The sequence below is a fragment of the Falco biarmicus genome, chromosome 1, assembly GCF_023638135.1.
Source record: "Falco biarmicus isolate bFalBia1 chromosome 1, bFalBia1.pri, whole genome shotgun sequence".
Taxonomy (NCBI): domain Eukaryota; kingdom Metazoa; phylum Chordata; class Aves; order Falconiformes; family Falconidae; genus Falco; species Falco biarmicus.
This window is the reverse complement of record NC_079288.1, coordinates 25,808,107-25,820,391: the sequence shown is the minus strand read 5'-3', so window position 1 is coordinate 25,820,391 and position 12,285 is coordinate 25,808,107. Positions and strand designations below refer to the sequence as shown.

Sequence of the window (12,285 nt, the reverse complement as noted above, 5' to 3'; positions counted from 1 at the left end):
AGGACTCACACCAGCAGCAGCACGAGCGCCATGGAGCCAAGTGCCAGCCCCAGCAATAGCATGTGGCGCAGGCGGGTCTTGCTGTGGGGCCAATGTAGCACAGCTCTGAACCGAGCCTGGAGTCTGTGCTCGTCCTCCACACTTCCCTCTGATACTGTAGAGACACAGACACCTCGGGTCATGGGGCACTGCTTCCCAGGGACCAGGTGTCCTTTTGTAGGACCTGCTCCCGCCACAGACCTCACTGCCCTCTGGGACCCAGGCATCTGGGGGTCCCTGCTCCACCCCATGTGCCCCACTGTCCCCAGAGAAGCCAGGCATCAGGGAACACCTGCTCCACTACACCTGTCCACCATGGACCCAGGTGTACTGGCACCCTACTCACACCCCATGCACCCCCCGCCCATGGGCCCAGGTGTCTGGGGTGCTACTTCACCCCACACTGCTCACTGCCCCCAAGGGTACTCAGGTGTCTGGGCGCACCGTTGAGGTAGAAGTACTTGCGGACCAATGGCTCATAAACCTCCCCCAGGGAACAGGCGATGGTTCCTGGAATGGGGTCATGGATGATCAGAATGCGAGATCCCTCTGTGCTTCCCTGCAGCTCCTCAAACAGTGTCAGGTCCTGTGTGTACAGCTGGGGAAGGGGGGGAACACATCAAGGCAGCCTGGTCCACCAGGTACATGAAACAATATACATGTGCATGCAAAGGCACACGTGTCCTGCACATGCTTGTCATGTCCCACGTGATGAAGCATGCTTCTTGTACCCTTTACTCATGCATGTGCATGCACCTTATGTCCCACGTGCTCCTTGTGCTCTTTGTATGCACAGAGGGATGCACAAGCAGAGCAAAAGCCACTTCCTTGCCACACGTGTGCACACAAGTACACATGAATCTGCAAACACAAGTGACCTGCCTCTTGCTTGTGTGCACCTTTCACATGGGTCAGCACTTGCTTGCATCCTGTGCATGCTTACACACGTGCTACTTATATCTACTGTATAAGCCATACCTGTATCTATGGATTGTCCTTATGGCAAGCGCACAACTGTGTGCATGCAGGCCTTGCTACCCAGGCCCAGTCCTCTCTTGAATGTCTGTGTACACCCTTGCACAAGCATATATGCAACTCACGTCCTTGGCAAACATCCAGGTAACGGGCAGGCCAGGGAGGGTGCAAAGGGCACAGAGCAGTGCAGTGTGACGGTTTCATCTGTTTGGGCCCGCAGGACCTGCACTGGGAGCATTGAGAAGCATGTGAGTTCACATCTACTCATGCACTTACAGGAATGAATGTGCTCCTGTGTGACTACAAGTGCTCACGTGCTCGCAGTAGAGGTGCACAGGCATGCACCTCAGCACACTGCTGTGCGTTCATGGTGGGCCCAGCAGGCATGGCCACACATGAGGAATGGCAGTTGCCCCCAGAGACCTGGAGGCACCCAGCGCCGGGGTGGGACTTAGACCAGCCTGGATGCCTGGGTCTACCATGTCCCCATACCTGGGCAATCCAGGGGAAACTGGCAGTCCACGAGGCGGCAGGTAGCACACTGGAAGACGCGAGCAGCTGGCTGGTATCCTAGGATGGAGAGACTTGCTGGTCCCATGGGGATGGGAGATGTATGAGGCGACAGAGGGTGGCAAGACAGAGAGACGGGCACTCACCACAAGGCGGGACACAGGCTGGAGCTGGTGGAGAGGAAGCAGCATTAGACTGGGGATCACTGGGGATCCGCATCCCTGTGATGAGCTGTTTGGGCTCGTCCCTTGTCCAGCCCAGATGGGATCCCCAGGGGTTTCTTCAGGATGGGGGTGCCCAAGGTGGGGGTCCCTGGGGTGTAGATGTCCATGGTGGGGGGGGTCTGTGACAGTCCCTTTAGTGGGGGTCCTGGAGAATTTCCAGAGTGGGAGTCTTGGGTGGGCGTCCCCACTGGCCCCATACCTTTCTCCAGATGGCTCAGCTTCGCCCAGATTACGTTGACGGCTGCCTGTAGAGACACCTCAAAGGGCTCTGTCCAGAAGGCCAGGTAGACAATGTAACCTCCCTCTGATCCCCAGAATCCCTCCTCAGACCCCACAGATCCTCTGTACTTGCCTCAACCCCATATGTCCCTACTGGAGTTCCATATATCCCCAAATACCCCCCCAACACCCCGCCCCTCCCCCCAGAAGCTGTATACCTTGAAGCCCACATACCCTCAGGATTCCCCAGCTATCCCCTTACAGCCCCAGACCTCCATATCGTCTTGTATTTCACCACACCCCCCATTCAAGGCCTCCGTGTCCTATCCCCCATGACCCATGTCCTGACCCTACCCCTCACATGTCCCACATCCCCTGCTCACTCGTCTTGCTCTGCTTCTCCAGAAAATGCAGGGCATCCATGACGATCTCCCGAAGTACATCACGCTGCCCCGACCCTGCGACCAGTACAGGTGTGCTGAGACCAGTACAGGGTTGGGATTGGAGGTTCAGGGATGGGAGGGTCCAGTAAGGGCTGGGAGTTCCTGGGGGTTCCTGCAGTCCTGATCAGGGTTTAGGGATACTGGGGAAGGGTCAGATATTCTTGGGGATTCCTGAGGTCCTAGGTAGGGCCAGGGTGTCCTCAGTGTCTCTGTTCTGGTTTGGGTGATTCTCAGGGTCCTAGGCAGGGTTGGGGTTCCCAGAGGTCCCTGAGGTCCAGGACAGGACTAGGGAGACATTGGCATTGTTGGGAGTCGTAGGGTGCCTGTCTGGGGTGGGTCCCTGGGGTTTCTGTTTAGGAAAGGGGTCTTCAACTGCCAGGGATCCCGTGTCAGTATGAGGGCATCGGTTGAAGTGGGAAACCCCAGACGGCTCTGGGATCCTGTTCAGAGTGGTGGTCCCCCTTGGGCTGGAGGTCCCTGGTGGGATGGAGGTGCCGGTCAGGATGGGGAACCCATGACGCACCCACAGTGACAGAGGAAAGTGGCTCAGCAGCCTGGGCAAGGGCCTCAAGGCAGCGTTGATGTCGAGGGTCCTTGAGGGGGGCCCCAGTAATGTCATGGCAGAGCTGTTCCCGCTGACTGGGAGGCCCAAAGCAGAGCAGGCAGGAGTGCACCGCAGGGAGCCAGGATGCCAGGGCCACCCACTGCCACAAGGCAAGCCCCCCTGCCTTGATGCCTGGGTTTCCAGGGAGTCAGGGAGCCAGCACCCACCACCACCCCATGGCCACAAAGTACAGCACCCAAATGCTTGGGTCCCCAGGGAACTGCAGGGTTCCCAGGTGGAGCCCAGGCGCCTGGATACCCAGGAGACAGTGGGGTTCCCAGGTGGAGCCCAGGCGCCTGGATACCCAGGAGACAGCGGGGTTCCTATGTAGGTCCCAGATACCTGGGTCCCCCCTTGAGAGGAGTGGGGATACCTAGACATATGAGCCCCCTGGGGTGTGTCGGCTGGAGAATGGGCTCCCAGACCCTCATTTTGGTCTCCCCAGATTTTCTGCCTTCAGTCCCTGCCAGTCACTTTACTTGGTGACCCAAAATCCCCTCTATTTTGATGTCCAATTCCTTGCCTTTGTCCCTATGACCCTGTCCTGTCAGCACCCCCAGTCCAGTCTCTTGCAGAGAGGAACTATGCAAGGCTTCTCCTTTTCATTCCTCCATGTCCCATCTCATTAACACCTCCTTGCTCTTCCACCCAGGTGAGCCAGCCCGATCCACGGTAGAGCGGCAGATCTTGCTGCACAAGGGGGTTTCCTAAGGCAGGAAAATGCCAGGGCAGCGGAGACACCCACTGAGAGCTGACAGCTCTCATGAAAGATGCTTTCAAGGTCTAGGCATTGCCAGAGCAACCGCAGCCACCCCACCCCCATAAAAAGCAGCCTATGGAGCACTAGTGGCCAGGAGCACTGCCAGCAGAGCAGGCCAACTGTGTGGTGATCAGCCAGGGTGTGCGCAGCAGTTTGCATGGCAGTTTGCGCAGGAAGGGCGTCATCATCCTACCAGCAAAAGAAGCGAGTTCAGTTGGTGGTCATCACTCTCCCAGGAGGAGCTTGGCTATGGTATCCACCTGGAAGAAAGCTCTGTACTCTGCACTCACCAGGATGGATGTGGCAACCCAGAGAGAGCTCCGGTGAAAACATGCAGGCATCCAGGCCTCGGGCTGCAGGGCATGCAAGTGCCTTTCATGGATGGCAGTGGTGAGAAGAGCTCTGTGGGGTGTGGACAAGTGGATGGTCTGCTCAGCCTGGTGGCAGAGCTACAAGAGGAAGTAGAAAGTTCAAGGAGCATTGAGAAGTCTGAGGAAAGCATAGACTGGTGGAACCATGCTCTGCCCTCCATGAGACAGAAACAGGAACAGCCACCAGAAGAAAATCAAGATCAAGGGGATCCTGTATCCTCCCTCTGCTAGGCTGAAGGTGGTGGTTTAAAGGGTAGGAGTGAATGGAGGCAAGTCCATGCTCGGGGTGGCAGGCAAACTCTCCTTGGCCACCTCGTCTTCCCAGGTGACTCTGTACAACAGGTATGAGGCTCTGGATGTAGACGGCCAGTCGATGGATGATGTGGATGACAGTCCATCTACACCAGAGGTATTGCCAAGGTCAGAAAGGAAAGAGCCCTTCCTTCCCCCTAGGGATGATGTTACAAGTGCTGTTGGCATGAAGTACAGGGACCAAGCAGAGAGGACAGTGAAAGCCTGGTCTGGTGTTGATGTCCCCCGGCTGAAGGGGACGAGATGCCACTCTCCCGCGCGGGTCTCCCTGTCAGTGCTGGCTGTACTTGGGGAAACAGCACCATCCCTTTGCAGCCATGTTTTAGGAGTGCCTTTGCAGCGAAGGCACCGTGGAGCCCACGGCTGGGTGTCCGTGAGCAGTCAGCAGGGCTGGGGATCCTGTCCGGGAGCCACAGGCTCGCTGTGGCATCCTCTGCTGTCCTGGCTCATGCTGGGTTAGACCTTACCTGCAGGCACTGCCCCGCAGCCCAGAGGTAGCGCCCGACGTGTGCTCTGAGGTCAGGGTTATCAGTACGAGTTGCACAACGTGTGTGCGGGGGCCAGGGGAGGGCAGAAGCTGGAAGGGTCCCCAGCCAGGTCAGGTCAGGCAGCCCCAGACTGGGGGCTCCAGCTCAGACTTGGCTCTCCCTTCCTGAGGCAGGGTCTGCCCTTGTGCTCCCACGCATGCACATGAAGACCCCCACCCTGAGGTCCAATGCCTGGACAGGTCTCAGCCCCTGCCCCACGTTTCCCCAGAGCTGCCTTGGACAGGCAACAGCCCTTTGAGGTCCCACAGTGGTCTGGGGCTGCAGAGGTCCCGCGAAGGCGATTGCCCCACAGGAGCAAGGGGGAGAGAGCCACCCTGACCCCAGCTTTGCTTTGGCCACGAAAGCGGTTCCCCCGCCCGGTCCATCCCCACCTCTGCAGAGAGCGCAACGGGGTGAGGGGCGGCGGGGATGGGGGTGCTTCCAAAGCCAGCTCAGCACCCAGGCGTCCCAGGTGCCAGAAGTGACCCCCCCATTCCAGGTGTACCACAGGCCTGTGAGGAGTGCAAAACATCTACTTTATTAAAGCTGCCGGCCAAAGAGCACAGCGGGTGGCTCTGGGGCATGCCCAGCACAGCGGGTGGCTGTGGGGCATGCAAAGGTCTGCTGGAGAAACTGCTACTTCTTGCCACGCTGCTTGCTTTTCATCAGGAGCAGCCCCTGCTTCTTGATGCCCTCCCGGGTGAGGACAAGGCCACAGGATTCGTCATCAGAATCCAAGGACTCTGAGGAGAGAGTGGAGAGGAGTGGGCTGTGGAGGCTCTGTGCGCTCGTGTCCCTGGGCAGAGCCGGCACCTTTTGCAGGGCTGGTGGCATCCCAGAGAGCCCTCGTGCGGAGCCCTGAGGCACAGGCACTGCCGACTGGCTCTGCCAGCCCCGCATCCCAGGGGGACCTGCAGAGCCTGGGGTTGCCACCGCTGTGGCCCCTCTTCAACACTGCTGGCGCTTCCCAGAAAGGCCTGGAGCCAGGGGGTGGTGGGTACAGCTCCCGCTTTGTTAAAAACACAGTAGAGAGCTGCCAAAAGCTCGTGGTCTCCCCCAAGAACATCCAACAGGAGGAGGCCACAACCAGGTGATTTTGAAGCCAAGGCTCTCCCTCCTTGTCCCACAGCACCTGGGACAAGCAGCTCGTGGGTTGGGCTCTGCTGGGACAGTGGAAGACAGGCAAGGATGCCCAGGAATCCCCACGGGCAGGGGCTGGGATGGTTGCTGTGGCACGTGTCCTCGCTGTGCTCTCCTACCTTGGCCGCTGCCTGCGTCCTCCAAGGAAACCCTCAGGTTCTGTGGGTGATCCGCAGTGGTGTTCTCTAGTAAATTACGGACCTCGGCAAAAATCTGTGGAAGACACTCTGGGTTACTTGCTGAAGGGGAGGTGGGTGTTCCAAGCCAAGGGCTGCCCCACCTCGAGGTCCCCGCGCGGGGCACACCCTGCAGTGCCCCGTGCCACCGGGGGCTGAGCTGCTCCATGGCTCTCCCCTGGCGCCACCTCCATCCTGCCAGCTGGGAGGACGCTTGGGATGGGCCGTATGGGAAAGCCCCGTGCGGGTGCCCAAAGGCCACAGCAGGGATGGAGCCCCCGCGCACCTTGTTGTCCTTGTTGGGGCTGCGCCAGTCGTGGGGCAGGCTGGCCACCCGCTGCACCAGGTAGCGCAGCTTCTGCTCACAGTGCTGCAGCTTCTCCTCCACCGCCATGGCCTTGACGGGATCCTCCTGGAGTCAGAGAGAGAACAACCACCTTGGTGGGGAAAACGAGCCACGGCGGGGGGACAGTGGCTGCGCCAAGCGTTTCCACGCCGTGCTGCTGCACCACCGGGCAGTGGCCGGGGCCAAGCTCACGCCAGCCCCATGTGGGTACCTGGCCGGGCACGGTGATACCCTGCAGGCGGACGAAAAGGCTGTCGATGTCCTCTTCACATTTCAGCAGAACATCCTTGCTCCTCATCATCTGGGCCCGCATGTCCTCCAGCCGAGCCTCTTGGCACTGCAGTTTCAGCCGCAGCTCCTCCTCCAGCACCCTGGAGCCAAGCACATTCACATCCATACAAGTGCACAGGGGGGGCAGGAACACCCTAGAGCTGTTGCAAAAGCTGCTCAGGTTGCCAATGCAGAGCAGAGGTGCTGCCTGCAACCCAGCTCCACGCTGCTGGTACCACTTCCCACGCCAGGCCAGAAGCGGGGGTCCTCCTGCCGCCGCAGCGGGAGCTTTGGGTGCTCTGCCAGGCCCAGAGCTGGGGGAGCCCCCTGCTCAGAAAACCTGGCGGCACAGGAGGGGTGGGCGGCTGCAGTGGGACGTGGGAAGGGGTGCCCTGCTGTGTCGGGACACCTGGCACACACGTGTCCCCCCCGCCAAGGGCCGTGGCCCGGTGGACACGACTGCACACCTGCTTGTGTTGGAGGGCTGGTGAAACTTCAGCTTAGCTAGGTTCAGCTCCAGCTCGTGCAGCCTCTCCGCCAGTGCCCGCTTCTTCTCCTCGCCCTCCTTGATGCACTGCTCCAGGTCCGCCGAGGACTTCTGCTGTTCCAGGAGCCTGCCGGGTATGTCCTGGCCGGGGGAGAGCACGAGGACTCAGCCCCCGGTGCTCCTGCAGGGTGCAGGACCCGGGCCGTGGCCTCGGGGAGCCGTGTGCACCATGGACGGCTGCAAGCTCATGTCACGGAGAAGTGTGGTGCCATCCCTGCCCGCCCCAGAGGGCCTCTGGGGGTCTCCCGAGGCAGAGGAGGGCAGAGAAGCCCACAATGAAACAAGGCAAGCAGAGGGCTCTCAGCTCCCCGGGCCCTGAGCAGCCGTGGGTTTTGCCAGAGGGGGGGGTCACGTTACCCAGATCCTGGAGCACTGCAGCGCAGCCTTGGCCTGCTGCATCTTCTGCGTGACCCTGGCCTCGTGCTCCATCTGGGACCTGACGGCCTCCAGACTGGTGCCTGGGGTGGGAGGGAAGCGTCAGGGAAGGATGCCTGCGGCTGTGCCCGCGTCCCACCCCCCTGCACCCTGCCAGGCACTCACCCACGAGCTGGTCCTGTGAGGCCGGGGTCGGGGAGTCCACGGTGAGCTCGTGCCTCTCCTGCTGCAAGGATGTGCATTGTCACCCCCCACGCTGCTGACAGCCGGGGGGAGCTGGCCCTGCAGGCCCCCGACCCGTGGGGGGCCCGGCACCGATGCCTGCCGTCTGCCCACAGCCTGGCCTGTGCCAGGACCCCCAGCTCACCGCTCTCAGGTGCCTTTGGTACACGTCCTTCCGCCACCCTGTGTCTACAGAGACCTCCTGGGTGGCCCGGGAGCGGTACATGCGCGCTCTCTCCGCAAGGATCCGGCTGCGCGTCCTGTTTGCGTCCTCCTGGAGCGTGTCAGAGAAGGGAGAAGTGGCTGTCAGAGCTGGAACGGACCTTTGGCAGCCAGCTGAACTTGTGGGATGGCCAGGGTCAGCAATGACCAGCCCCGCCGCCAAGTAGACAGGCTGGGAAGGATAGTGGGCAAGGAGGGCTGGCGGGTGGAGCGTGCTGCCTTCGCCATAGCTGGGGCTTCGGGCAGGCTGTCCCCAGCCCCAGGGCAGCCCGGCCCAAGAGCGACACCCGGGAGGAGCTATGGAGCCATCGGGGTGCTGTGGGCAAGCCCAGCTCCGGCTCTTTTGCTCTTGGTTGAAGGCACACTCAGCAGCTCCGGGGCACATGGTGCCGTCGGTGGGCTCTGGAGGGTGGAAAAGGGCCCCGAGGTGCCCCTGGCCATCTCACCTTGGCTCTGTCAGCGGCTTTGCAGGCCTCCAAGGCCATGAGATCCATGTCCTGGAGCTCCCTACCATACAGCTCGGCCATCTTGCACAGGAGGTCCAGGTGCGGAGGCAGGTGGGCCAGCTCCTGGGACACAGGGAGCCACAGCACGTCACCCCAGTGAGCCCCAGGGGTCCCCCGTGCTGTGACAGCAGATGGAGGGGAGCAGGAGGACCTCTTTGATCTGGGAGGGGGGCGTCCCACCAGCGTTGCCCCTGGGGCACCTCCTTGTCTCTGCTGGGGGAGCAGGTGGCACGATGGCACGGTGGGGAGGAGCTCACCTTCCTCAGGACATCCCGCACTGCCAGGTACAGGGCAGTCACCTTCTGTCCAGTGTGGACTTTGAGGAGCACCTTCTCAATGTTTTTCTCCAGCTGGCAAATGGCCTGGGGCAGAGGTGGGGGGGTACAGGGGGTGACCCCGCATGCCGAGCCCAGAGGCCAGCCGGGGGGTGCAGGGGCTGGATTAGAGCCCTCTGCAGGTGCTGCCAGCCCAGGAGGGGGTCCCAGGTACCTGCGCCTGTGCCTGCTGCCTCTTGTCAGGCATCGCAGCATCCTGCAGCTGCTGCAGCCGCCTCTGCAGCTCCTCCCGCACTTGTCTCCGCTGCCTCACCTGGTGTAGCAGCATGTTGCAGGTGTTCACCCGTTCATAGATGTCGGCCTGGAGCTTCTCCTGGGCCACCTGGATGGGCATGCGAGCATTCAGCAGGCTGGAGGCAGAGCTTGCTGGGCGCCCGCGGCACAAGGGGGTCCTGCCTGCAAAACTGCCCCCAGGGTGGAGCTGGGGACACCGGACTTAGGGGTGCTGCCTAACTGAGACCCAGGGCTGGGCGTCAATCGAATCCATCAGTGCCCCAGCTGCGGGGGTGCCGGAGAGCAGCAGCAGCAGCACCACCACCCCCCACCCACCTGCCGCTGGCCCTGCAAGAGGCCCCCGGGCAAAGGCAGCTCTGCGGGGCCAGGGTCTCTGTCACCGCAGCGGGGCTTATAACCGCGTTGTAACCTCGGGACGGGCAGTGAAGGGCAGGGCAGGGACAGCATCTCTCTCTCAGGGATGCGGCTGGAGCTGCAGGAACCCGGGCAGCCCTGGGCACACACAGGCTGGGACAGCCGGGAGCACTGCCGGGACAACAGATCTGCTCAGGGAGCTCAAGGAGGATCTGCACGGGTGGGTCCCGCAGTGGAAAGGGACCCGTGGGACCACACACAAACACCCCCCGTTGCACCACACCAGCCCTGGGGGGCTGTCCTTGTGCCGGCACCAGGTCACTCTACCACCCACCCTGTCCTTCTGAGCCTTCCCACAGCCCCAGCCCCCTGCAAGCAGCCCGGGCGCGCTGGGCCCTGTCTGGTTGGCCAAAGTGGCCCCCAAGGACTTTGGCGCTCTGCAGGTCTCAGAGACGCTGCGTCTGTTGTGCTGTGGGCACGAGAGGGGCAGAGAGAACAATCACCACCAGCCTGGGGCCAGTCCCAGCCTAGTGCTGCCCTGTGCCGCCCGCTCCCGACAGGGCCAGCGCCAGGCAGGGGTAGAGCAGGAGGGACCCGACGGTACCTGCTGGCTATGGCCCCGGGCACGGACGTCCTCCTGCACAGCCTCACACAGGCGGGGGAGCCGCTCTCTGGTCCCACTGCGCTTTTCCTCACGCGGCTGCGCGCAAAACTTCCCGCCTTGCTCTGGGGGACACAAAGGCGCTGTTGGTACCGTGCAGGACAACGCGGGGACCGAGAGCCACCCGCCCGCCCCAGGCCGTCCCCACAAGAAGCCCAAGGGGCAGCACCCTGCAAGGCGACGGCGGCACACAGCTCCTGGGCGCGCTGGCTGAGGTTTGCCTTGCGGCCCGGCATGGTGCCACTGCTCCTGCCTCGGCCCTCCAGCCTGGCTGCGCACGTGGCAGCCGTCGTGGCTCTACTGCCCGGTGGAGACGTTGCCGGGCTGTTAGGACGTTGGCAGGCTGTGACACGGGCTGTGACATCACAGAGCTGAGCTCACTCCCTGCACTGGCGTAACTGTCACAGCGGCACCTCCCAGTGCCGCATGGCACACACCTCCTGCTCGGCCAGCGCCTCCTGCTCAGCCATCGCCACCCACGGCCCCCTCCTCTCCGCTTCTGCGGGCGACAGGCGAATGAATAACCAGTTACTGAGGCAGCCCAAGGCAGGGTGGGCAGCGCGGTCCCAGCGCCGTGGCTGCAGCAGTTGCAGCCCGCCCAGCTGGGGGACCCCTCCAAGCCCCACCAGACACGGGGCCAGGACACTTGCAGGGAAAACATGTGGGCACATGGACCCGAACAGCCCCCCGCGCTCTCTGGCAGCTGCCGGCTGGTTTCGCATGGCACCAGGAGCCCGTTCCTGCCTCGCCACGTGCCTTCGGCAACACGGAACAGCTACACAGGGAGTTCTGCTCCCGTTGCACCGGGCAAGAACAGACCAGCTGCTGAGACTGGGCTTTGGTCTTGTCCTTCCCGCGCGTTCTGGCTCAGCTACAGACACGGCAAGGAATGCAAGCATGTACATTTATTCGTTGAGAAATAAAACCAAGCTCCCTCTACCAGAGAGGAGAATAACCCTCAATCTTTGATTTGCAGAAAAAGACTCCTTACAGAGGGAAACTGCCTTCCTAGCACCAAGCTTGTAGATCAGCTCTGATGAAGTTTCTGTAGCTCGAGATCTTTAATGTGCAGCCGTCCTATGGTGCTCTAGCTGCTGAACATAGGAAACAAAGAAATTAGAGGATTCTGAAATCAAGTGTTACCGACACAGGATCATCCCAGGCTCTTACTCAGCACCTCATGTGCAGACTGATGGATTGCATGTTAACGCCAATGGCCCGTGACAGGCTACACGCAGACATTATCATCTTCTGTGCTTCATAAAAATGCGCGTGAAGAGATGGCCCTTTGAAAGACAAGCAGTGAAGGCTTTGTGCCCACAAGGAACCTGGCCAGTCTGTCCGTGCACGTCGAGATCTCCACGCTGAGGCGGGGCCCACGTGGCAAGTAGAGTCATTATGCCACTACACTGTCCTAGGCAGCATTTAAACATCACGGCAGGTTACCGGGGGGTGGCAAGAGAGAGCTTTTTAGAAGAACGGCTAAAATGCCTCAAGGATGTCCATTTCAGTGGCCCTCAGCAAAACTCAGACTCTCGAGTGGACGGCCCTTCCAAAATACTGCTCAAGAAACATGAGCCAGGCTTGTACAAGCTCGTGTCAACAGGCGCCTGCAGAAACCAGCTTCCAGGAGGAAGCCTTTGACTAAGGGTCTAGTCCCACAGGCCCCCTGCACCTCACACGTCAAACCTCTCCGCTTTCAGTTGTCTTCAGCCCTCCCTGCCTAAATTCTGGAGACTTCCCACGCTGTTCACGCTACAAAGGAAAAGGTCACGTCAGCAGCGCAAGCCAGAGCTCCCTTCAGTTCTCATGTAGCAGGCAGTCGGGCGCGCTAAAAGTGAACAGCCAATGATGAACACAGCACTCGTCTGGGAGAGACATCGAGGCGCTGGCTAGCCTGCAGCTCCTGACCT

General features: G+C 61.1%; 1 protein-coding gene and 1 pseudogene across 1 annotated transcript; both read right to left on the bottom strand.

Annotated features, from left to right (window-relative positions):
* Window positions 1-427: 427 nt before the first annotated feature.
* LOC130158825 (sperm acrosome membrane-associated protein 6-like) lies at window positions 428-6,494 on the bottom strand (annotated as a pseudogene).
* Window positions 5,500-10,842, bottom strand: LOC130158717 (coiled-coil domain-containing protein 183-like). Its single transcript, XM_056359654.1, has 10 exons — window positions 10,786-10,842; window positions 10,316-10,669; window positions 9,278-9,445; window positions 9,046-9,150; window positions 8,729-8,851; window positions 8,206-8,334; window positions 8,004-8,064; window positions 7,821-7,921; window positions 7,384-7,544; window positions 5,500-7,017 (listed from the first exon to the last, which is right to left on the bottom strand). Exons 1-10 carry the CDS (start codon window positions 10,840-10,842, stop codon window positions 6,663-6,665), a joined length of 1,614 nt encoding a protein of 537 aa, XP_056215629.1. The 3' UTR covers window positions 5,500-6,662.
* Window positions 10,843-12,285: the final 1,443 nt, after the last annotated feature.